At 39.5% G+C, this 26556-nt stretch overlaps 1 protein-coding gene across 2 annotated transcripts; it reads right to left on the bottom strand.

The window, feature by feature from the left end:
• Positions 1 to 356: 356 nt before the first annotated feature.
• man1b1a (mannosidase, alpha, class 1B, member 1a) lies at positions 357 to 26556 on the bottom strand. 2 transcript variants are annotated; one of them, XM_069677328.1, is made up of 14 exons: positions 26297 to 26556; positions 24918 to 25060; positions 16713 to 16821; positions 15741 to 16000; positions 14689 to 14831; positions 14355 to 14473; positions 13599 to 13790; positions 12537 to 12685; positions 12084 to 12272; positions 11363 to 11553; positions 10583 to 10703; positions 9241 to 9435; positions 6446 to 6577; positions 357 to 5153 (listed from the first exon to the last, which is right to left on the bottom strand). In XM_069677328.1, the coding sequence occupies exons 2-14, from the start codon at positions 25017 to 25019 to the stop codon at positions 4944 to 4946; spliced, it is 2112 nt and encodes a 703-aa protein (XP_069533429.1). In that variant the 5' UTR covers positions 25020 to 25060; positions 26297 to 26556; the 3' UTR covers positions 357 to 4943. The 2 variants fall into 2 exon arrangements, with proteins under 2 accessions (XP_069533429.1, XP_069533430.1); XM_069677329.1 differs by having other exon boundaries at positions 24918 to 25055.

The raw sequence follows: 26556 nt of genomic DNA, 5'->3' as shown, positions 1-26556 counted from the left end.
GCCCATCAGGGTTTTGGGTGCTGGCCTCTGAAAACTTTCTAGCAGACAATAGTCCAGGTGAGTGGAGTTCTAAAGGTACAAAGGGTTGAAATTTCTTTCACAAGCTGTCTCTTTCACTTCACCTTTCACAAAGTACCTTCAAGAAAAGACTTCCATAAAGCATGCTCTGTCGTCAACATTTGTCTGAGTCACTCTGAAGACACTACAAAGACATACATGAAGTTCTGAGAGAAAGATCTAAGAGGCAAAGGCATGCCGCCCCGGAGGCTACGATGTGGAACTGTTTGATGCACACTGAACGTCTTTAAGCTTTGCTTTAAAAATATTGAAGTCAGGACAAGAAACGGTACAAAATATTCATTGAAAAGCTTTATTTAAAAATGTAGTTGGCAGAAAGTTTAAATTGGGTGAGCGTTGCAATAAGCCACGACTTGAGTTACAAAGTGCTCAATTAGTCATCTGTACAGCGAGCGGATTTGACAAATGACACAAAAAAAGACATATGTTGTTTTGATCTCAAAACAAAACACGAAAATGAGAAGCTGCAGAAACTGTCTCAGCGATGAAAACTGAACTTTGCATAAAAAAGTGTAAAACAATTAATAACCTTATTTAAAAGAAATACTTTACATGTCAGCATGTCTTCAAAACATGCAGATGAGTTATTGACTCACGACTCGCTGTGTCAAGATGTGATTTACCTCCAGCATGGCTCAAGTAATCAATTGAACGAGTAAAAACTATATTGATCCGTGTCTGTGGCCCCTGACAAAGGGTCACAGTCATTGAGGCAGAAAACTCTGCAGGCGAGATGTTTTGTTGTGTGTGTAAAGTAGAGGAGTTGACATTTTGCTATGGCTTGAATTCAGTGAAAATCATCACAAGTGGAAGATTCAGCCAATCAGCGAATATAAGAGAGTTAAATACTTTTCTTACAAGACGGAAACTGTATATCAAAACCTGACACCCCCAATTTATTTTTAAAAAAACTTCACAGATTTTGCAACACAACCTTTAAGAATCCAATTAACTTCTTTTAAAATTCTATAATTAAAAAGGGGATCAGACAGACCAATTCGGTAAAAAATAATCATGTAAAAAATCATTTAATAAGGCAGCCATGAAAAATAATTAAAATATTCAATGACAGAGCAAAGGGAATTTTGATAGCGTCTGTGGGAGCTCAAACAGCTCAATGAGTCATTCCTGTCCTTCTATCTCGTCTGTTACCAATAGTCAGGACTATCTGACGTTAACGCTTCCTGACAAATAAAAGAAAACATTTATATGGACAGAAAATACAGTAACTCTCAGAAACCTTTTCCACAACCAAAAAACTTCACAAAACAATGACTGAATAAAGGTCAAGCTAAATGTGTTTCTTTATGGTCAAATATTGCCTGTGTGTCCAAAGTCTTATTTCTCCATCGTTGTCTAAAACGTATTAAAAACTAATCTATGAGCAACACTGTAGCTCCAGTTAATAAGCTCCTTCATTAGCATGAACAAACACACACATCTTTTTATCATTTATCTTCACTTGATCTGACACACATCATCCTGCTGCAGTAAACAGTCACACGAGCCCAAAATGTGTAATAATCCACGACTGAAAACAGTCCCGAACAAATTAGCTTGTTCCTCCCTGTTGAGTAACTTTGCTAAAACTACAGTGCTAAGCTGTTTGAGGAGAATACCTCCTATACCTCTGAGCCAAATGTCTTGTAGCTGAGTGCCTCAAACAGGCACAGGAAGTGGAAGTATTGAAAGACACATTGCTTGTTATTTACATGGGAACACCAGCCTGATCCTCTAAAGTGTGCAAAGTGTGTGCAGATTGACTTCTGTACAACGAAGTGAGGATGTTGCACCCATCAGTCAAAAATGTTAACTGGTAATGAGATTAAGCTCATTTCAAATTAGTTAATTTTTTCACCAATGCATGTGATCTGTTCATGGATGGCTGAATTTCTGTGGCTGCTGTCAGGCGTGGACTTCATGGCAGCATCATATTAGAAATGTGAGATGCTTCTCAAACCAAAGTAACAGGATGACAGGACCTAATGACAGCTGTAACTCACTTTGCAGGTCGAGTCTGGTTTGAATGTTGTCACGTTAACACTCAAGGTTAACAGAGAAACACGTCTAATGCATGTCTCGTCCCACGTCCTCAACACAGCACTGAAATAAACCCTTAATTTAATCACCATTGCTGATGCATCAGGAATTATTATGGTTTAATAACCCATGAAATATTGTAAATGAACCGCTTTCAGGTTGTAGTACAGATGTTCTTCTCGCATCAATGTCTGGCTTTAATTTTCTAATTAAGATATTTAATGTTTTTTCCGAGCAATTTGGAGCAAAAGAGATTTCAAGACCTCAGATGATCAATCCTTTATCAGATATCTGTCTCCATTAATGTTAAACAGCTAATCCCAGCTGCGTACAGGATTAAACTTCAGTGTAGTGTCACACATAAAGTACATGTAGGAATATAGAAATTAATCTGGAGCCACAACCACATTTCTGCAGCTCCGTCTGAGGTCTATGCTTCATTGCCAGCAAGAATTGGGGAAAAACAGTGAAAGAAAAGTGGAAATAAAGAAATCTAATCAACTTAAAACAGAAGTATTTCACATGATGTAACAGGATATTAAGAGCAGAAGTTGAAGAATCATCAGACACACAGGTTGGATTCAGTAGACAAGTTAGAAACAATTTACACTAAAATATTTACAGCCTGTTTGTTTTGTCACCCAGACGTCCCAAGTGAAAATACAACTCATAAATTAAACTTTCACTCATAGCACTTCACAATTAGACACCACTGATACAGCAGCAATTAAAACAGAACCAGACCACCATAGCACGATATACATTTAAATAGGCACAGCAGAGCATTGGCAAATGTAGTGCACAATCAACGATGTGGTTCAGTATATGGCTCTCTGTAAGACAGATTCGTGTAGATAAAGTGGAACGGTTACAACATGAACAGTTTTAAACAACTGCAGGAAAAAAGTTGGATGCTTTTGGATGGAAGCGTTGGAAGGAGAACAGACTGTGGGTCCTGCTGCCTTCAAAACAGCTCCTACAGTACACCATGTCCCAAATGGATTAGGTTGCTAAACAGCAATGTATCAAACTACTTCAAGTATGAAGAAAACAATTCAATAAAATTCATTTCTCAAGCAAGTCGCCCGTGATAGGAAGATGGATGAATGGATGCATGCATATTGTTACTGACAGGAAACGGTAGCAAACAGAGATAATTAATTTGATCAAATTTCCCTTTAAAGAGTTTATGGCAGTCTTTGTAAAATTTCCTTCATATAATGTCAAACAAGTACAAATAAAAACAAAGCTAATCAACACCAGGATGGGACTAAAGTAAAGCAGTAATAATTATCACAGAACATTCTTCAACAAAACAAAACGTCATTATGTGTGCAGGACAGGAAATGTAGATATCTTTTACTTTCAAACTTTTAGGATATATAAACATGACTCAAATTCTTCCCTTTCTGAAGCTGGCACACTACAACAACCAAACATGTGGATGTGCAGTAAGCTTAACCATATTTCACTTTATATCTTTCAGAATTGAAATGAGCACTGCTACATATGTAAAGGTACAGCCTAATAGGAAATCTATTTCAAGCTGCTGTAAGTGCAATGCATTCTGGGGCATCGAAGTTATTTAACTTTCTTATGTTAGGGCCGCTGGTTTAGCTCAGTTGGTAGAGCAGGCACCCCATGTATAGAGGCTACAGTCCTCGATGCACTGATCGCAGCAACATGTGTGCTGCCGATCATTCGGTGCATGTCATCCCCAAACCTCTTCCTGTCTGTCCTCAGCTATCCTCTCCAATAAAGGCAAGAGGCAAAAAAATAATCTTAAAAAAACCTTTTTTATGTTAGTGACAAAACCTTTATAGGCAGTGTCCCCAAAAAAGAAACCCTTATCTGTTAAACTGAAAAAAAGGTCTGTGATGGAGTTTCATACACGCACAAACAACAAAAAATGCTAAGATGCAAAATACATCACAGATAATGTTTGAAATGATTGTATTTGTATACCTCCTTGCTAGTCACAAACTGTCTTATACCTCACTCAGTGTCTTCAACTAAATAAAGACATTTTACATATTACAGGAATACTCTGCATTTCCCTTCCAACAAGGCACTGGCCTCAGAACTGAACTAGTCCCTGGACACTTTACTGTAGCAGCCCTAATCAATTAAGATGAGACAACACGGGGGACAGAGGTCCCAACATGACATGATAACGAAATAAAACTTCTTTAATGTCATTTCTATACATGAGCAAGTGCACGGTTGTTGTCACAGCAAAGACTCTTACAAATAATGTGCGATCCCTCAACCAGAGCAAGCTGATGACATATAAATTCAGCCGAACATGCTCCATAGATTTCCATTATTGATTGCTGCACCGTAAACGTTGATGAATTAACAGAATGAACTTGTGGATTCCTTCACAGCTGCGACACCTGACAGAGCAGGGTGACTGCTGATTTCAAGACAAACTCATGGATGACATGATTGTTGTTCCCACATATATAAATACATGAAACAACCAAGTAACCCAGTTACTAAAGCCCTCCCACTGTCTCCTTCCTGGTCTCCTGTTAGTGCCAGCTACTCAGACCTGATTATAAAAAGTTTTACATTCGAGACCAGCTCTTGCATAAACCTTTTCCTTAGGAAAAATAAAGAAAAAGGAAACAACAAAAACTCCTTGACATGAAAATGTATCACAGTAAAAGTGGACGGCACAGATCTGCGTTACTGCTCAACACAGCAGTCCAGCTTGGACGCTTGCTGAAGAGTCGTGTCTGACTGAGAGCCAATCACAGCCTTTGATACGTACAGGACTCTGCGAGCCCGATCCTTATAGACAGCTTGTTTGTGTGATGACATCACTTAGGTGGAGAGGGCCATATGGGGAGCGGATGGGCCTCTGTGTTGAAGATGTACTTGTCTAGGCTGAGCTGCTCCATGTCATCAGAGAAGAGCAGATAAAAGTACTTCAGAGTCTCACCCAGGAAGAAACTCTCCATCTTGTCCCGGGGTCCAGGGTTATCGGGGTCACGGACGTTGTTAATGGAGGTGTAGCCACCATCAGGCACCTGCAGAAGTGGAGGTGTTTGGTCAGGTGGTTTTTTGATACAAAACTCCAGGAAGTACTTCTGATTGGTTAATCACTGTATGTGCTATTTATTAAATGAAATTATTTAGCATTTGTGGTTGGATGTGAGCCAATTTAAATCCTGCAGGCATATAGACTGATGTGGCTTAAAAGGCATTTGAGAAACTTTCCTTTAGTGTTGATTTTGTTGACCCCTGTGGACAAGAGCAGTACACCTGGTGTCGTGAGGATTTTGATCCGTCTAGGTTTTGATGATTAACATATCTGTTGCCAACTAAGATTTATAACTAGGAAACTTTGTAAAACATGTTTAAGTACTCTTTAATCATTCCATACAGCTGACAGATTTGGTTCCTCAGTACGAGTATTTTTTTTTGATACATTTAAGTACATAAAGGACATTGATTATCTCGCTCCTGGGACACCTGTCAGAGGCTGGGATATCTTAGGCAGCAAGTGAACCCTTTGTCCTGGAAGCTGATGTGTTGGAAGCAGGAAAAACGGGAAAGTGAAATGATTTCAGCGACTTTAACAAGGGTCAAATTGTGATGGCTTGCCGACTGGGTCAGAGCATCTCAAAAACTGCAGCTCTTGTTGGGTGTTCCCAGTGTGCCGTGGTCAGTACCTACCAAAAGAGGTCCAAAGTAGGAAAACTGGTGAACCAGCGACAGGGTCATGGGCGGCCAAGGCTAACTGATGCGCATTGGGCGTGAAGGCTGGCCCGTGTGAACAGAAGAGCTACTGTAGGTCAAATTGCTCAAATGGTTGAGCACACAGAGTATCGCAGTTTGTTGCGTATGGGGCTGCGTAGCAATAGCACGATATTAGGCAGGAGGTCGTAATGTTTTGGCTGATCAGTGTAGCTCAGTCAGAGCTCAGAGGAACAGTTCAGGATCGGTTACTGACCGAGGTTGACTCATTTTTTCCCAACCCCATCATGGACTATTTAAGTTTGTAGTTGTTCTTTAATTAGTTGTCTTCTTCTTGTTTTTTTTAAAACTAGGATTTAAAAAAACTTGTACTCGTACTGCCTCCTTTTAACCGGGAAATTTGTAAATGGTCTGCATGCTTTAATTGTTTCATCAGTCGCAGTAACAGCAGTGAAAGGCTTTAAAAATAATGACATGCTCAATCTTTAAGTTAATGGGTTGTTTTGTAACCAGCTAAAACCTCCTCACAGTAGGTTTTGTATATACAGTGACAAAATTGCCTTGATAATGCCCTGCGGTCACTTAAACTTAAGACAAACTAAGTCTGATCAGTTGTCTGTACCTTTGTGTACTTGTTGAAGCTCTGCAGTATGTCCCATCCCCAGTCTCTGTACTTGGTGTCCTTGGTGAATCTGTACATGTAGAACAGACTCTCCACTGTTTCTGGTCTCAGCAGGTTGTGTCTGTCTGCAGGCTGGAGGATAAAAACAGAACTTAAATTACAATTAAAAAAAATAAAGTAAATACAATAAAGCACTAAGCCTTTATCAACTTGGGAATCCCACAGAAAACGAAAACACCTTTTACAAGACATCTTATAAAGCTAGCATCATCAGTGAGCATGTGTACAGTTAACATTACAGAATATAGAAGTAAAAAACTGCTTGTAACTGATTGAAGCACACACTGCTCAGCATTCTTCATTGAACTTTAAGGGGAACATAAAAGGAACCAGTTACCAGTTACCAGTTTTGGTGAGATGAGAGATTAATTATTGTTCCAATCATGTACAGTCAAGTAATATAGAAAGCTTCCAGTGACATTTAGGGAAAGCTTCCCTAAATGTGACTGCTACCTTTAAAACGAAATGTAAAAGATCTTTAAAGTTCCTCCCTGAACTTGATCTCACTTTAGTATTTCTTTAATGTCTCACTTTGTTTAACTTGACCTAAATAAGAGCATATATAACTGAGCAGTACACCAATCTGAGTATTACCAACCATCCATGCAACACAGAACAAACTAATATTTCCAACTGTGTTTATTTCACTCCAAATTAAATGAAGGGAGTAAATTTATAATGTCTTTTAAACGTGACATTCATTTCCTTAGTTTTGAGTCCTGGAATTAGAATGAGCTCCTGAAACGTTTCATATTATAATGGAGGTTAATGGAAGTAGCAGGTGAGATGAGAACAGAGATATTGGATCCTCAAAAAAACCCCAAGAGAAGTTAATTCAAAATAAAATGAGCACTGAGGAGGGTTAGGAAGGTTATGCTCAAAACTCCCATGACAAATTTAGACTAGCTGATTAAAGTTTTATCCAGCAAGCTCCCTCAAGAGTCAGCGGCCGGCCCTCGCTCACTGAGTGTATTTCATATTACAGAATGTGCAATATAAAGGGTTCCCACACATTCTTACCAATACATTTTCAAAACTTTTCCATAATATTTTACCCCATTTCCATGACTTTATTGTAGCAAAAATGTAGCATGGAATATGGATTCAAATGCCTTTGTGTCTACATGCAGTACTCAGAGAATTGAGGTTATTGTGCATGCCAGTGTGAAACCCAGTTATCCAGAAGAGACCTGATTATTAGATTTGATATTGCGATAAAGATTGATCAAGCTTACTATACTGTATTAGGATATGAGGACATTGTTGTAGGGGGGTCAGGAGGGTTCTACCCCAGGAATTTTTTTAATTAAAGCTCTATTTTGATGCAATTTTATGCACTCTTTATTTACATTCAAAATAATCATTGAACATTTAAAATGTGTACCTCAACTGCTATAATTTAACATTTATTGACGTGACTTGGAAAAATGTGAAATTCACGAGTTACCATTAGTTTACTGTGATATTATAAGGGGCTTTTCTTCATTCATAGACACTCACAATAATCTTTTTAAGATAGTGTTTCTTTGTCTCTTTCCTCTCTCTCTTTTTCCATCACATGCTGCTGTCTCTCTTCCCCTCCCTTTCTATTATATGCTGTCTGTCTGTCTGTCTGTCTGTATCACATCCGGGATTAGACGAGAAGGGTGAGCTTATTAAACAATAGAACATACATTGTACGACAAAACGCCTCTTACCCTCCCCTCTATTAAAAGTTCGAGTTTGAGTTTTTCCAACTGGACCTGAACGCATCTCTCCTCTCTCTTGTAACTTGTTCCGGGAAGTGTGCACTGAGTGAGTGGTCCAGAAAGTAAGAGAGAGAGCGGCAGAGTGACGGTTAATGCGAGCGGAGCAGAGAGAAAGGTTGGGAGTGAAGGTGTCAATCTTGCAGTAGGCTTGAATTTAACATTGGGTCTTCATTAAAAGTTGTTTGAGGCTGAAGCCAGCGCCCCCAAAACGTGGTGCCCTAGGCAACCACCTATATCGCCTATGCCTTGAGCCGGCCCTGTGGACACCTCTCTGACAACAAGCGACTTGAAGTACGGCTCAACTCCAAATGTAGTCAGGTACGCACACTTTCTTTTGAATTTTTTTTTGCCATTTTGCCTTTATTATATAGGAAAGCTGAAGAGAGACAGGAAATGTGGGGAGTAGAGAGTGGGGGACGACATGTACCAAATGGATCGGCAGACCGGGAGTTAAGAGACTTTAGCCTCTAGGGGCGCCTGCTCTACCACCTGATCTAAACCAGTGCCCCATTTTTGAACATATTTTAAACAAAAGCCAAAAAAATGTATATTCCAAACTTTTCTAAAACAGTCCGTTAATTCCAAATCATTTCCAGCCCTGGAAAACAGTTATTTAAAATTCTTAACTTTTCCAGGAATTTCATGACCGTGGGAACCCTGAATATAAGACACTTCAAGAAAGGCGGTGCTTTCACATCTATTTCAAAATAGACAGAGATTTGATAAAGAGGAACGTTTTTTCCCACTTAAGTACTTTCGTATGACAACTTAAGCCTTGAGAAATCAGTCGCCTATCAGAGCATTTTTCTTGGTTTTTAGTTTATATCTTAAATTTTTAAATGAATGCAACGGTCACAATACATATAGATATAGATATTATAGAAAAAAGGGATTATATAATACGAAAGGTTCAGAAAGTATATTATAATTATAATTGCATGATTAAGAAAGAAAGGTAGACCAAAAAGTTTCAGCTGTTAGCCTCACCTTAACAATAACGTCACGCCCGTCGCCGGCCTGCAAATTGAAGTGTGCGATCTCCGGGCTCAGGCCAGTCTCCATCTGTTTGTACATCTGATGACACGTCTCCATCAGCTGCACGGCCAGATCCATATGGTCCCCCGGGAGGCCATTGTGGGCTCCCAGCGCCAAGGTTCCTGGCAGGAAGCACACGAGGTGGTCCTGTCAAGTGACAAGAAAGAAAGACAGATACAATCAGGAGACTGATAAAAGATGAAAGATAATGATAAGAGCTGGAATTGATTGGACTGGCTGATAGAGAGAAAGACTGAATGAACATAAGCTTGTAGAGCGACTGCTTCAACAAAGGCCCAAAGGCTTATTGATTTAACAAGGCGGTCATTGTCTGTGGATGCGAGTTCATTGAGTTTTGGCAGTGTACGAAATATCCTCTGACAGTCAGGGCTCTTGTGTTGTGTGTCAGACTTAAAAAACGCCAAAGTCCAAAGTCAGCCACAAATACATTTCAGTCCAACAACTCAAGTTTGGAATAGTTTGAAATGTTTATTGAAGCAGCAGAACATAGCTCTTGTTTGGCGTCTAGGCTCCAACCTCATCACTCCTTGCAAATGTATTTAACATGCAGAAATTTGAGGAGTATTGAAAAAATATCTTAAACTCCCCCTAGCCGGAGCCTGCAGGTGGATGAAAGCTACAATGACAGAGCAGAGGGAGACACCGGAAATCTTGCAGCTTAAATCGACCGCCAAATTGAGAGGAAGTGTTTGTCAGGTGAGTATGGAGAGTGATGCATGTTGAGTGTGAAATCAGTGTAGCTCGAGTTGCCTGCCTGAACTAGCATCGCTCCATGTATTACACAATCCATGTATAATATGCACAACAATACTTTAAAGAGCAGCTCCAATCATGTTTTAAGACGCATAAAATGCTCTGCTTGAAAAAATAAATTGTGTCTGATATGTTTTTTTCAGCAAAATATGTTTAATTACCTTATAAAAATCCTCCCAAAGCATCTCCTCCTTCTTCCTCATTAAAATTCCTGAATCTGCATAGGCCCCGCCCACTATGTACTACGTTTCTCCTTTTGTGAAATTACAGCCACAAACAAAACACGTTTCTGCCATCATTTAGTGGCAACTTGACGGTTACAGCTGGCTCGCGCATCGCCGAAGTGGTTGCCATAGGTTGCACATAATGATATGACAGGCCCAGCCATGGCGATGACTGCTTATGTTGTCCCTGATATGTCTTGTGAAAACACCACATGGAGATGTTTACAAGGTTAAACACTTGATTTTCACTGGAGGGGGTCTTTTTTAACACATTGATTTTAGATGAGGATCTGTACCATCTTAGGGTTGAAGCGGTTCTGGTTCAACTCTCCAACGAAGGTCAACCTGCTGGGCCCCGTCTGTCTCAAAAGGTGCTTTTTCACTCCCTCGATGGCCTGAAGGTAGTCCTCCAACAGGCTGGACCAAAAAGAAACAGAAGATGTTGTAGTGCTTAATATTACTCAGAATTATTTTGACAAATGAATTATTCCATAGTAAATTCCTTTTAGGCCTTGCAACATGATTGAAGTCAGTATCACAAATTATTTTGTTGATGTTGACATGTATCAGAATATGACAAATCAATGAAACAGTGAATTTAACAATGACCAAAGTGGTGAAATGCAGTGAGTTCATCAAATAGGCATTACATCAAACCACACTACAGTACTCACATGGGATAAAAAAGAAACTACTTATTTACGTCTAATTTTCTTGGAATCATTTACATAATTTAGTTAAATGTAAACATATGATCATATAATTAAAATACGATTCCACTTCAAACTTTTATATGATTAAATTAAATTGATTATTAAATTATTCCCCAGCTCTGGCTTCAAGTAGCTACAACTTTTAAGCTGTACAACTCTACTTATACTACATGTCATATCAGGTCATGTTATCCTTTCTCAGTACTTCAGAAGTTGGTACTTTCCCAGTACGTCTCTACATTAGTGTTGTTTTTAATTGTTCTGCCTTAATTGTTGCCTTTTCTGTGTTTCTGTTGTGCAGCTTTTAACCCCAGTGTTTTCTCTCATGATCACAGAACATTAAGTTCTAAAAGTTGGAATTACTCGTCTTCCACTTTGCCTCCCTGGATCCACTGTTTGAGCAGGTATTCATAGTAGCTGTCTGCCCTGGCGCCAAGTGTGTAGAGTCCTTTGTGGGTGAACTGGCCGCTGTTGGTGTTGATGAACATGGGCACCAGGCCGTCGTGTTTGCCTGGCAGCTTGTGGACCAGCCTCATTACCTCATTAGCAACATCCTGGAAAGATTCAAAAAGGGTTACCATCTAGTCCATCTCAAAATATGATAATAAATCCAACAGCCTCACTTCGCTTACTACTGATGTATGGGCTAACATGTATGTAAGATAGTGTTTAACACTTTATCAGTAGAAAACTATAAGTAATTTCACACTTCGATAAAGTTAGGCTCATAGAAAGGTTATGATGGTTAAATTCTTAGAATATGGATGGAATATTTTTTAAGTTCATGTCAGACTAGGGTGAATATGTCCACGCTCATGTTTGTGGAATAATTCCCTCATAAAATGAAAACATGATGGATTCAAAGCAAACCCAAGCTCATGTTTGTCACTTTAATCACCATCAGGTAATTTTGTATGCTTCCCGATGTTTGAACCCTTTTTCTGATCCCAGGAAATACTTATATTTACCTCCTCAATCTTATGTTTTAATCTATCTCAGAGAACTGGAAGTAATGTTAAACCAAAACTATTTTGCACACACACAACTACATCTTAATCCAAATGAGGCCCTCCTGGTTCCTGACCTGGTATTGCGGGTCCTGGGTAAGGCGGCTCAGCTCTCTGAATTCCAGCTGGATGCTTGTGACCTCGGCCAGCGTGCTGTCTGATGTCCACCGAGGGGGGTGTGCGGTTCCCTTCCCGATGTTGACGTCTGAGAATGGGATCTTTGAGGGAGTTTTGAAGGCAGGCATCAACCTGGACCCGAGATCTTTCTTCAAGTGGAGAGAATAAAATGCAATTACAGGGGTAAATTACTTTTTTGGAATTGTAAGAAAACGTATAATTGAAACGATTTTAAAAAATGCAGCTTTAATCATAACATCAATCACAACAAATCTGAAGTCACCTGTTCACTTGAAGCAGAGGAGGCATCTTAAACCTCTTAAATTCTATAAGCTGGATAAGATAAGCTTAAACTCCCTGGGTTACATTCTCATTTGTTTGAATCTGATTTCTTCTGCTATGAGCTGACTCACAGCTTTGTCAAAGAAGAGCTGGTCTCCTGTTAGATGGTAGGAACTCAGCAGACCCCCGAGGACACGAATGGTTGTCTCAAAAAGATTCACATCCACGTTCTTGTCGAAGGTAAGTGTTTTCTCTATCCATTCCTTTGCTTCGGCAAACTCTGTGTGATTACAAGAGTGAAACAGACGAGGGAGAAAAAGAATTACATTTGATGACAATTATTTTACATGACAGATCAAAGACATTTTTTCCAAAGATTCTGCATCGAGTGACATCATCAAGTAATTTCCTCACAAATTCAGCAACAGACTGAGGCTCCACTGGTGATGAATTGCACTCCTGTAACATTGTTGGACTCACTATGGATAGGAAAAGATATTCTGATGCAGAACCAGAGATGTCTTTTATATTTTGTCCATTTTTCTTCCTTGTCAAAACTTTCCTAAATATCCACAATGGATCTCAAATGCTGACAGGTTGTGTTATTCTAGTAGTGGCTAATGTAGCTGCGAGCCCCAGGCTGAGAATATAACCACCGTTATATTCTCGTCGTATTTCAGATTCTGTACCGCTCTGAGCCATTGCCTGCAGCGATCAATGTCCTTGACTGGAAAACGGTAGCATTTCACTCCAGCGTCTCTCGCTGGGCCGTTCCTTTAGGAGGGAGGGGCGCAATGCAGGCTGGGTGTTGTAGGAATGTAGAATGGGCGAAACCACAAGCTGTTTGTACAACTTTCTCCACAGCTATGGCGCCAATTTTAATTATTATTGCTTCTATTGATTACAGAGAACACCAGCTTTGCCTGACTGTGGCTTTTACCAGGGGGCGAATTGCTCCTTTAATACACTTTGCTTTTTAAGTCTGTTATAACCAAATCCAAAACTTACCTCAGAGATGTCACATTTTGTACAAAACTGAAAAATGTGATTAAATAAAAAAAAAACCCATTTTTGCCAGGGAACACAAATAATGGCTAAGACGCATTAACAATGCCTTTGGTATCTGTACCAGAACTGCACATCTTATCTCTCTCTTTTTATCCTTATTGAAGAAAGTTTGTTACATGCTGTACCTTCTTTTAGGCCCAAAATCCACATGGTGTCCAGCGCATCAATGAGAGTCAAACCCAGACCGAACCACTCCCCAAAAGACTTGGAGATGGGCTTGAGCTCATCGTGACCCCAGGCGTAGCTCTTATAGCCTTTCCACGCATGTCTGAAGGTATCGCGCACTGTCTCCAGTCTGTCCACAGCTCCAGTTGAAACTACAAACAAAAGAATTAATGAGATATGAAAGTGTAATCTTAAAAGCCTCACGTCTTTCTTCAAATAACATTTCCTTGTCATTTATATTAGAAGGAATATTCTGAGTCATATGTTGGCACTTCTGCTTAGAGCACAGCAGGGTGTTATCCTGCAGCTTAGAAATCTTTCAAACTTCAAGTAAAGAAAAGGTGTTGGGCTTTAAGCAGCATACACGGGCACAGCTGGAAAACACTAATTTAAAGAATCTGTCTGGGATGAAAAGTTATTCTGTGGACCCAGAAAGAAAGATATCACATATCTCTATAACTCAGTGATACAGGAAAACAATAGAGAGTGACAGACTGTTGATCAGACATGAAGTCAGTGAAGTCGTGACCTTGGGCTTTCAGAGCTTTGGATAAATATTTATTTGCACGATATGTAGTAAATTATTGTAAAAAATAAAAAACTATGGATACTTGCAGTTTGCAAACCTTGTGCCTTTATTTCTTGTATTCACTCTCTGTATAAAGACCTTGGTAAGAATTCCAACAAAATTCCAAAAGTTTGAGTTCAATACTGACCTTCAAGAGTGACAGAGTCAGCAGGGTTGGCTGGCGCTGGCGGAGCTGCAGGCTCTTTCTCGTTGGCTGAGGGTGGAGGCTCTGTAGCTTGGTCGGCTTCAATCATTGCTCCTCTCCAGCTGCATGACAAAAGTGAAAACCTGTCTCACGCCTGAATTATTTATAACTGCTTCTTTAATACTGCAACAAAGTCTACAGGGCTTGTGTGCAGTGAGAAAATGCTTGATTACCGTCGTCGGAGCAATATCATTTCAACACGTCATTTACATTTCTATTCCCAAACCCTCTGAAGAGCTGTTCAAAGGTTTAAAACAGAAAGCAACAAACAGATCACCTGACAATTTTCTTTTCTTTCCCCTCCTCTTCTCCTTCATCCTGAACAATCTCTTGCTCTTGCTTTTCTCCGCCAACTGTGTCTGACACATTTCCTTCTTTCTGCAGGCTCGGTGGACCTCTCTTGTTTGTGAATGTCTTTTTCTGTGAAAAAAACAAAAAGCAAGAGAGAGTTAGAAACATGAAGGACAACATATCAGGTGATTGGTATCATAAGAGTTCAAGACCTGTAACTACAAACCTGTGGCACATCAAGAAAGATGTAGTATCACTAGTGATGGAAGTGCCTTTTTACTACCAATACCAATAAGACAAATTAATATTATTTTAATGATACATTTTACCAAATCACAACAGACTAATTGCACTGTTGTAGCAGAACAGTTATACACCTATGGCGATAACAGTAATTGCGGCAGCACACTTCCCAGATATCCAGACAGTGTTGCATGTGTGACGTCCACGGTTGGCTCCGGTTGTAACTCTTGATTTTCCTGGCTGACGGTCGCTTTCCTTTTTAGACTGTTTGCTTCATCTGAGAGTCGAGTTTGTTTCTGTTTCTTTGGATTTTCACTTATTTTTGAAGTTGTATCTGTAGTCATCCATCTTTTTGTCTGTTTGTTCAGCCATAGTAGATTACCGGAAAAGCAGCCGCTTAGCTCCGCCTACCCTCTCTGGCAGACCAACCACAACTGGTTGATGGAAAACGCGTCACTAACTGGGCGCCGCTTGTGATTTTTTTCGCATAAGTCGCCACAGACAACCAATCTGTAACACTGCAAATGCAAAGGCCTTCATCAGTGGGCCATAGGCTCAGTCACCATTGTGTTACCTCATTCGGCGATTGACAGAGACTTAACAGACATTTATTTAAATTAAAATCTTCGAGATTACTTATAACTTGAAGGCATGTGTTATTTACGTTTAATGTGCCTGAGTGTAATTCACATGGCAGACCTTTGCTATTTTTATGTAATTTTTTTTAAATTTTGGCTAACTCAAGCATTTTTACTTCATGTGTTCATTGATTGGTGACACTGAAACAACACTAACCTTAACAGGAGGCTTGGGTAAAATGGGCACGTTTGGTCCTTTAGGCTCAATCACAGCATCTGGACCAGCACCCGGACCAGGATCCGGATGCGCAGGTGGAGCAGCCCCTTGAACTGCTTCTCGCCCTACAGCTGGTCCCACATGTGGCCCTGCCACAGCAGCCAGACCTGCATCTTGACCTAATACAGGCTTCACACCTGGAAAAACGGCCTTTACCTCTCTGTCATTCAGCTCCAGCCAGTTGTCTCCGTCAGACAGCCCTACACACACAAACACACACATACAGACACACAATGAACAATGTTCAGTCCGTCGTCAGTCTACACTATGCCTACTAGCTATGTTACAAAGCTTTCAGTACATTGTGATTCTAATGTCGTCTGACAAAGTGCATTACATAACATTAAATAGACTCTTCAGTGATGGCTAAAGAAAGTTGTCTGCCTATTCCAAACTCAGCACTCTGACTGAGCCTTAGCAGGCACACAGGCAATCATCCTCTTCCAAGTTTTCTTAGCGCTAAAAGGCAACTTGTGTTCAGATATATGCACCCTCGAGAGGGATTCTCAGAAAGCTCCGTTTTCAGTTGTTAAAAAAAAAAAGAAGCCAGCGTATTGTGGATTGAAAGCCCCAACAGAAAGACCGAGAGATAGAGCCATTTTCAGATTTAGCTATCTTAGTGAGGACGTGGTCTGAAACTCAAATACAGTACATGCAGAAGTATAAAAGAGTTTAGGCAAGCAAGTGTGAACAAACAGAAATGAGCCCAAGAACAAATCTAAAAATAGAATCACACAGTCTCATGCACAGATTTATTCATTTATTGCAATCTAGCTTCACCTCCAAACACAGCACACAGGCAATACAAGCCACCAGAATCAACTAGTCATGCAACAGTACTATGAAATTAACGACAGACCTTTTCTCTGCCAGTATGTGTGTGTGAGAAGTGTTCATGCAGGCATTGTTTACCTCTCCACTGCTCAGTGAGGCTGGGATAGGAGACCAGTCCAAATATCATCAGCAGGGCCAGCAGGAACAGGATGAGGCTTCGCTGGAGCCGAGACAGCTGCTTCCATTTCTGCAGGCAGATAAACAAAACATGGGGCTAAATATACACAGACATGTCTAACAGCTCTGTATTTAAATCACAAGCTCCTGTTAGCAGACTTTAACATGCTCCTCATATTTAAAAATCTATATATGCTTCCTTTTAAAACAGCTTTAAACACTTACCCTGTATAGACTCAACATCTCGCTCCACCTGACTGCTCACAAATAAACAATCTAACCTAATTCACCGGCAGTGCAGAGGGAGAGACAGAGCCTGGGTCTCTCAGGGGGGGAGCACTAACAGGCAGAGAGGTACCACTCTGCTACCTGCTCTAATTAACACCTGTGCAACACCACGAAACTATTGAGCCATCGTCTGCGGGCTGTGACGACTCTATCTCAGGGGACATTTTCATTTCACTTTGCTAATAGTTCATTCAACATAACAACATCAACTTATTCATTTCAGTCCAATGGTGCATCTTTTACACATAAACTGGGTTTGGAAATACCCTATTCAATACTTTTCTATTTGACAATATCATTAGAGTTGCAGTTACTCTGTGGGGGACGTGACACTTTCCTTTACACAACATGCATGCAATCTGTTTTAGTCCTAATGTACTGTGAAAAGTACATTCTGGGCTTTCTAATGTGGAAACACACATGGGATCGTGGCCAACAGAGCACAACTCCTGTTTCAAAATGACTGCTGTTGCAGTGCAAACATTCTATGGTAGTAAGGGGGGTAAGTAATCAACACTTTAAACATACTTTGTTTCTATTGGTCATGAGGATGTTGTTTTGCATATACAGTAGAAGACTCTTCTTCTAGAGGTGTATATCGTCTCATGATTTTATAGGTGTTAATTTTAAGCCTTTCAGAATACATATTTTAACCCATGTCCTACGTGAGGGACAGTGGGGCTTTCTTCTCCTCATTTTCAACCATTTTCAATACTTATATTAAACAGAGCACTGACTGGGGCAGATAAGATTTAGTTGTAAATGACACAGGGAAAGTTACATATTAAGCTGTCAGGACATGAGAAGATATAGACAGCTGAGAAAGAGCCTAAGGATCATATTAGTGCTGCTGCCCATTGACTCTGATTGGAAGTAGGTCTGCACAATATGACGGTATATACAGTATATCATCAAAATATGTTGTATATATTGTTTGTTTTTCTATATTGTCTCTATTGTGATGTCGCAAAAATCAGTGGCCGAAATGCTTTAAAGCCATTTCTAAGTCATTTTGACAGCGCTTGATGTGCTAAGCCTTGCACGTGAGAGTGACCCTGGAGCGAGCCAAAGAGGGGGGCGCTGTTAATTAACATACAGAGGGCAGACACAGTGTGCAGAAAAGGACTCAGGCTCAGCCCAAGCAAAAATGGAAACTCAGTACTGTGTATTTGTCAAGTATTTAATTCACACAGGATTATCCAAAAACAGGCTTTACCATGTGGTTATTTCATATAGACTACTTATTTGTTAAATTACCAGAAAACATGCTTTATCGTGATATATATCGTGACATAGGATTTTGGCCATATCACCCAACCCTAATTTGAAGTGAAATGTAAACCAGGGTTCTGACGTTTTAGTTATTTGAGAGTTATTTGAGATTCAAGGGAGAATGAACAGAGATAATTTGTCTTCAACAAGTCTTTAAAAATATGAACTAGAAATGCAGAGCAAATAAAATGTAATGAAAATGATATGCCTTTAGCGGACATGCATCCATACATTTTATTTACTGGGTTTTCCCGTGATAATTCCTGCTCTTTTTCTCAAGATCTTGACTTGTTTTTCCCATTATCTCGAGATAACAAACCTGGTGTTCTTGTGATAACGGGATAATTTTCCAGCGATCTAGAAAACACAGCAACAGGCTGGTCACTGATATTACAGACCAGGACATGCCATGCTGCCAGTGCCCACACTAATGAGGCAAGTTGAGCCTGTTTCTATGTTCGTTTCATACCTTTGCAACTCTGGGGATACGACTTACAATCATCTGACGTTATAGTGGAGCCGCGTCATTATCTCGTGATAACGAGATAAATAAGTCGAGATCTCGAGAAAACGACCACAAATGACTCGTTATCACGGGAAAACGGAGTAATTAAAATGTATGGATGCATGTACTTCCGCAGTATGTACTTTTTCTGTAAAAGACTAGCACTGTGTCCAATAAAAAGGACATGGTGTGAAAAATAAATAACATTTAAGGGGGAAAAGATGTGTTAATTTATTTCAAGTACCTAAAATTATGTAAAAAAACCTTTTTCATCAGGGTCTCAGGAGGATAAAAAGTGATTCCTATTTTTTGTATGACTGTAACTAAGTGAAAATCACTCATATCCATTTTATATAGTCAGCTTCCAGAGAGTCCTCTCCCTTTATTCTATGTTGCTGCAAATGGAGTGGATAACAAGACCAGGTCCAGTCGTGTTTTAAGACATATAAAATGCTCTGCTTTGAATGATAAATTGTGTCTGAGGAGTTTTTCTGCAAAATAAGTTTAATTACCTTGTAAAAATCCTCCCAAGGCAGTTTCTCCTTTCGTACAAAATTACAGCCGGAAACAAAACCCGCCTCTGCCATCGTTTAGTGGCAACTTGTTGAAACTTAGCTAGCTTGAAATGTAGTAATTAATAGGAGTAACGTTACAAAGTCAATGCAATGATGCAAGCAGACGCGAATTTCCATACATCAAGGAGGCGGCACGAATGACGTGACGTGAATGACTCCAACGTGAATTTGCGTGAGTTGAAAAAATGTAACTTCCTCAGCGAATTCACGTCACGTGTTATAATATTTGCCTCAAATTTGCCGCAAATTTTGATCTGGCAGTCAAACTCGCACGAGAGGCAAATATTCGCTTCGCGTTCTGTGTGAATGCACAGTAAGTGGTTGCCATAGGTTGCACATAATGATATGCATAGTGTCATCCGTCCATTAACGGGATTGGCTCCTTAGTGACGTCTCAAACCTGCCAATCTGAAACGTGTTGTTCAGCATGTCCTTGGTACACTGCAGTTTAAAAGCAGACAGGCCCAGCCATGGAGATGACTGCTGATGTTGTCCCTGATATGTCTTGTAGCACATGAAAAACACCACATGGAGATGTTTACAAGGTTAAACACTTGATTTTCACTGGAGGGGGTCTTTAATGAACTACATTTCTTTTGCATTTGAACTTAAATTAGGAGTCCATTCGGGGAGTTTAAAGACAGAAAAAAATAGGTATTATACATAATAGGTATTAATTCAATGAAATACATTTTTGAGCCTGAAAGTTCAATCTTGACCTTTGGATCACATACTGCACCTATGACATAATCTACACCTCTCTCCATAGGTTGGTTTACTTGCATTGTTCCAGAAGCTTTACACTGTATGCCACAGTCTTCTTTACCTAATGGAATTTGCCTGGCTGTTGTTTAACTACAATGATGTGACGACAGGTGTCATGTCAGGTTTCATGTGTCATGTGATGGCAACAAAGCAAGTCCCCTTCAGGAAAGAAGGCTGTGAAAGAAGTTCAGATTTCTGTGTGGAGAGCTACCCGACAATGATTCATTTCCTCGATCTGCACCAAGCTGGAGGAGGGGAAACTCACTCAGCAGGTTTGCTGCTGTGAAAACACAATCACTCACACACATACCAATGAAACATCCAGAGCTTCACCTGACGTGCTCTCTTTGGAAATGCTGAACAAAAGCAATGTGAATCACAGAAAGACGTCCTCTTGTTACCTTTCACTTGTAAAAGAGGTTTTAATCTCCATGTGATTTTCCAGTTAAATTAAGGTTTTATATTATAAAGATAAATGTCTATGATTTTGCTGTGTAAGGTGAAAACACCGAGCCAAGAAGCCAATCTAAGGAACATGATTTGCAGAGAACAGTTTTTTCAGGAACCATAAACCGTCATCAAATTTGACGACCCACATGCACTGGGGGAGTGCTGGGCTAGATTGAGGTCTCTGCTATAAAGCTGGCCTTAGAGAAGAAATGTCTGTTGATATACTGCTGAAATAAAATGTTACAGATCCGTCGATGAGAGCGCTGGTTTGCCTTTTCAATTCAGTGAACAGAATGAAAAACATTTATGTGAGCTGACCAGGCCGTTTCGCTGTTTTGAAAAAAGACGTGGCAGAAGTAATTGTGTGGAAATGATGATTGATAAGGATTTATTCTTACATTCACCATGTTATCTGTAGATTTCACAGGAGGAAAATAAAGTAAGATTTTTAATACTAATCAAGGTTTCATACCACTTTTAAGGGTAACAATTCAGCAAAAATGGGTGAGAGCAGATTTTATGGGGGGAAAAAATTGTTACATTTTAGAAAACTTCGACAGCAGGGACCGGACGAGCCTCAAGCATGAATTGTGGGTAAACATTAATTTGATCTTTACTTCTGCATACAAACAATTTAAGATCTTCCGACATTCTTCAATACATGTGCACTTTCCACTTGTTTTTATGTAATATGAAAATTTCCTTCACCACATGTAGCCAATACACCCAAAAGCCATCTTGGGTTTTGTGCTGTAGAATATAAACAATAATAATAATAATAATAATAAGACTTTATTAAGGACACAGCGTGTGGTCCATAGCACTAAAAAAATATATATATATATATATATATAAAACACAACAGACAATACATACAGAAATACATAAACTAGTACATCAAGTGAGGCATCAACTAGATTATGACACAAAGGTACATACATTAGGTAGCTGTGTGTACGTACAGACTTGAGCGCCAGTGGCTCCACAATCTCGACGAGAACCGCACTGAGCTCCTCTCACAGTTACTCTAATACATTAAAATACCATTACCTGAAACTGACAACCTGCACATGAACCTGTACATAAGATTACGTATCACAGCAGAGCAGTTCGGCACCCCAACATTTACAAACATTTCACTAGCACTGCACCATCTTGGAAGTTTTAAAAGCATTCTCATGCCATCATTATAGGCCACGTTGAGTCTCTGCATGTTGCGTTTGCTATAAACACGCCACAAGTGGGCAGTATACATAGGGGTACAATGATGATAAAAAAGCAATTTACGTTATAAGAACACCGATGAAAAATGAACAATATTCATTCGGTTCCTAATATCAAACGTTTACATTCTGGATCATTACTCTTTCATGCTTCACAACGGTTGTGGTTGGATCTGAGGCTGCTGGAGATTGTTTGGCGCATTGGTAAGCACTCAGTCAGTGGTGCAGTGCAGTATCTTATACAGAAAGCACATTTGCATCCCTTATACAGGTTTATTGGGGCATTTCCCTGTGGAAATTGCACGGCATCCAATTTAAAATCAAACTCAATTCATTAACATCCTCAGGTGGGTAAGAACAGATTTGGCTGTTGATGCATGGTTCATGAATCCCTCATAGGATTTATTTATCATCTTCATTTTGCTTTGGGCAAGAACATTAATGAGAGAAAAAAATTATAACATTGACGGCTGAGGCACATTTTTAGCTGTGTAAACCCACATAACAGGTGTATCAAATGTTGGATGCCAAATGGTGTGGTTGGTGTATGTTAATTACAGCTGTGAACATATAGAGAAAAGAAATCTCTCATTGCTTGATGAAAGCCAAGCATTTCCATTCTAGGCCACTGACATTAATACAGTGTTACACTGAGTAATCTGTGAATGACCAAGCTATGTGAGGGAGGTTGTAGGTCCAATTGCACAAGGATGAAAGAGGAAACATGTGGGAACATTGAAAGCCCCCTGAGCAAAGGAAAAGCAAACAAAAGTAAGAGACATGATATGACAAGTGCATCACGATATCTGCAAAACCTGAAGATCAAAACCAACAAAAGGAGATGAGAGGGGCTGAAGAAGTTTCAAAGTAAAGATAACAAGATTAAAGAAAATGTGGAGGAGACGGGAAAAAGACAGAACAGAATTTGTTTTATCTCACTGTAGTAATCAGACACATAATGCGCTCAGCGGAGGCTTTTATCTGAGGAGTTTGAAAGTTCGGGGCAGGCTGCTCCACAACAAAGGAGGAGTATGAAAGGAAGACTGAAAGCCACGAATCGATTTGTTACAAAAAAAAAAAGATATATTTCATAAAAACGGAGACGCTCTATCTCAACGAAATGATCAGAAGCATAACCAAGCAGCTTGTGTTTACAGCTGAAGCCTTTTTGCACACTCTCTGTTGGTACTGAACTACCCCTCAGCAAGGGCTGGGACATATGACATTATGACTCCGGTTGTATTAGCCTATATTATATCACAGCATTGTGTAAAATGTGACAAATCAATATGCAGAACTTGTTATGATATTTCGTGATTGCTACATCAATTTATTTTTTAAATTTTATCGTGTTTATTAAAAAAAAAAAAACAGACATTACCACTTTGTTATGTCAATATATAGTTTCCATTATAGTTTTGATTTTGTATTCAGTTTCTTCATGCAATGCTACTGCATGGATGAACACCTTTAATTTGAGAAGGTAATCACACATTTGCTGTCTGATGATGGTAATTGAGATAGCTTCGAAATTTCCCAAAGGTGCTGTGTTAGGTTCAGGTGGTGACTGAGACTTTGATCACACATCATTTTTTTTAAATTGCAAATGCAATGAACCTGTATCGAGCATCTGTATCTGATATGTTTCTTCACGATTTCCTCAATGTTTCCCTTTTAATCAAAAAAAACTGCAAGAACAAGAAGGATACAGTCAGAGCCTCACTCAAACAGGCTATAGCTGCTTTAGCTACTATACTGCTAATCCCTATTTACAGATTCTACATACGTAGAAATGTAGAATCTGTAGGCAGGGACATGGATTTTACAGATGGCAAGTGTTCTGGTTTCCGTTTGTACTACGCTTGCAGTCCGAGTAATATTGACCAATCATGTATCAGCAGGCTGCGGCGTATGCAGGAAAACAGTCTGTGTGGAGAGCAAAAGCAAACAGAACGTAATCCGCCGTAATGACATCCCCGCTCCCATCAGCGTCATCTGACAATGATTTAGCTTCATCTCTATAAACAAACATCTGCAGCAAGTTCAGCTCACAATCTGATCTAGATCTAAAATTCAAATTGAGATAAATTCCCTTGACACAGTGTCAGAAAAGCCGTTCAGCGTTTAGATTTCCCGACTTCCTCAAATGTATCAGAAATGATCGATCCAACCTCCATTCAAAAACAAGCATTTTAAAAGTACTTTCCTTCTCCTCTTGAGGACAGACCTGACAAAGGTTCATTTTCACTTTTTACTAATCTGCATCATGATGTTAAAATTTTAGCAAAGGTAAGTCCCGTTAACTAAAGTCAATCACAAGAAAAACAGTTTCTTTTTCTGCATACAATGCAGCACACGGAAAAGAAAGTGGTTTATCCTTAACCGCTGGCTTCACGCCCAGCATGTTCCCAGTTGTCCCCAGAGGCTATATCGTCATCAGACTATAGCCGATGGGATCCGAGATTGCTATACTGCAAATTGATTGAGCTTCCTAATGATAATAAATGCACTGAATTTGAAACTGAAGTTAAAAAATTCAGTCGTTCTCCTGTGCTCTCCTGTTCTCTTGTTGTTCCAGATTGCACTTTATTTCTCCAATTTGCATTTGGAGCAACTTAAACTGTATTTGACTTATTTTAATAAACTCTCATTTTTACCAATAACTTTTAATCTGAATTGATTTTATTCATTATAGTGATGTTGTAATGCATTTCTTTTTCTATACAAAGCATTTTGAATTACCTCTGTTTGAAATGTTCGTTATGTATAAAGCTGCCTTGTCTGGCCTTAATATATCACCTTTGCCTATGTATCAAAACATACAGATGATATGTTCGGATAGAATATTATCCATTTCTTTCACCCCTTTCAACCTTTACTTTATGATGTGGCAGTGGCATACAGGGTGGTACAAAGGCAGATCAGCGCATTGTGTGATGAAAGTCGACCTATGACAGCAGTCTAGGCTGAATTTGTCAAAAAACTGTTTGACACAAGCTCATGCTTTGTTGCTTCAAACTCAGGGTTTCTATGACAAACTTGTAAAACTGTATAAAATCAAGTTCTGTGTAAAACAAGGACAACTCACCCTCCAGCAGGACTGTCTCCTGTGTTTGGCGTTGTTGTAAGTGTGACTGTGTGGATCACTGAGTGTCAGAGAGATGAAGTCCTTTCTGGAAGGTGGATACATCCTCTGATCGGGGCGGACAGTTGTAGGTCATAGAAGCTGCACTAAGAAAAATGAGAGACACAATTAGCCTAACCCAGATTGTTTCCTAAAATTAGGGTAATGTGTAACGCAAAATGTGAAACAGTGGTCCATTCCAGCAATGTGCATTCTCTACTATCATAAACACTATCTTCAATCAATCATATAAGTTATTAATACAGTGAAAGTGCTACAAATAAATGGTTCCAATTTCTCAAAGGTGAACCTTTATACATTTTGTCAGCTTTACAACATTGTCAATGAAATATATTAAGGATTTAGAAAATGGGGGTTGCAGGCAGTGGATAGTAGTAACCACTATAATACAGTCAACATCAATCAAAGACTTCATATAAGTTTAAAGTCCATGCCTTTTGGTAAAATACAAAGACTTATAAAGAGACATAAATTAAAAGGTAAAAGGATGTCAGGGTAACCATTGAAAGGATATCTTTTTAAACTACTTTATGGTTATGCATGCTATTATGCTGCAATGTCCAGAGGGGAAGCTCTGAATGTTCACTGCTTGATTTTAGCTTTTATTTAAGCACATGCATTGTGTAAAAGGCAATAAGGCAGACTGTTGATTATTCATCAAGCTTTTTGTTCTGTAAAAAATGCATGCATAAATACTTCTGTTTAATTAACTTAATTTGTGCTATACTATATTTTCAAAAACATAACGTGGCTTTCATCACACTATTGAGATACATCAACATACGTATCATCTCCACTTCAGTACCATGGACAGCTAACGACGAATTTTGAACAGCCGTGCGCATGCCCCTGAGTGAAGTTGCGGAAATGGGTATAAACACTTGGAAGGGCTCTTTTGAAAAACTCATACTTCTTATTTCTATCTGGAGGGAACTAGTTGACACGAGGTCGTTGTGAGAAAGCTATCAAAAATCCCAGCTAAAAAGTTATTTAAAGTAAAGCTATATGGAATTAATTCTGACAATGCAATAGCAAAGGCGTCCCTTTAAGTATTGCTGCTAGCTAGTTAACATTAACATTGTCTTCATCGGAAAACTAGTTTACAAGATTAATATTTTAAGAACACACTCGAAAATGCAGGTGAGTTGCTGCGACGTTTCACAAAAAAGACAAATTAGTTTATCGATTAGAGCAACGAGCTATTAAAGCTAAATAGGCTTTATTATTCCTTCAGCACCACCACTGCCTTCAACACATTAATGACATGCAGTTTAAGCAGAATGACAAATCACAAAATACATATCCAGCTGCCCCTCTCTCACCTTTGTGCCTGTATGGCTGCCTCACAGCGACGTTAGTCTCCTGAAAGCTTAACAGCTGTTAGCTAGCTATGAGAGGCTAGCTTGCTCCCTCTCTTTTTTCCGAGTGGCGAAGTAACACAGTTCGGCTGTCAGAAAAACCAACAAGTAATAAAGTAGTTCGTAGGACTGTCACACAAAACGACTTGCTGCCTAAATAGATGTCTCAAACTTAAACTGGGGGAAACATGGCTAAAGTTGGCGAGTGAGCAACCACAGACAGA

The sequence above is a fragment of the Semicossyphus pulcher genome, unplaced genomic scaffold (assembly GCF_022749685.1).
Source record: "Semicossyphus pulcher isolate SPU_LCO1_2020_fin unplaced genomic scaffold, fSemPul1.0.p SCAF_28, whole genome shotgun sequence".
Lineage (NCBI taxonomy): Eukaryota > Metazoa > Chordata > Actinopteri > Labriformes > Labridae > Semicossyphus > Semicossyphus pulcher.
This window is presented reverse-complemented; position numbering and strand designations above follow the sequence as displayed.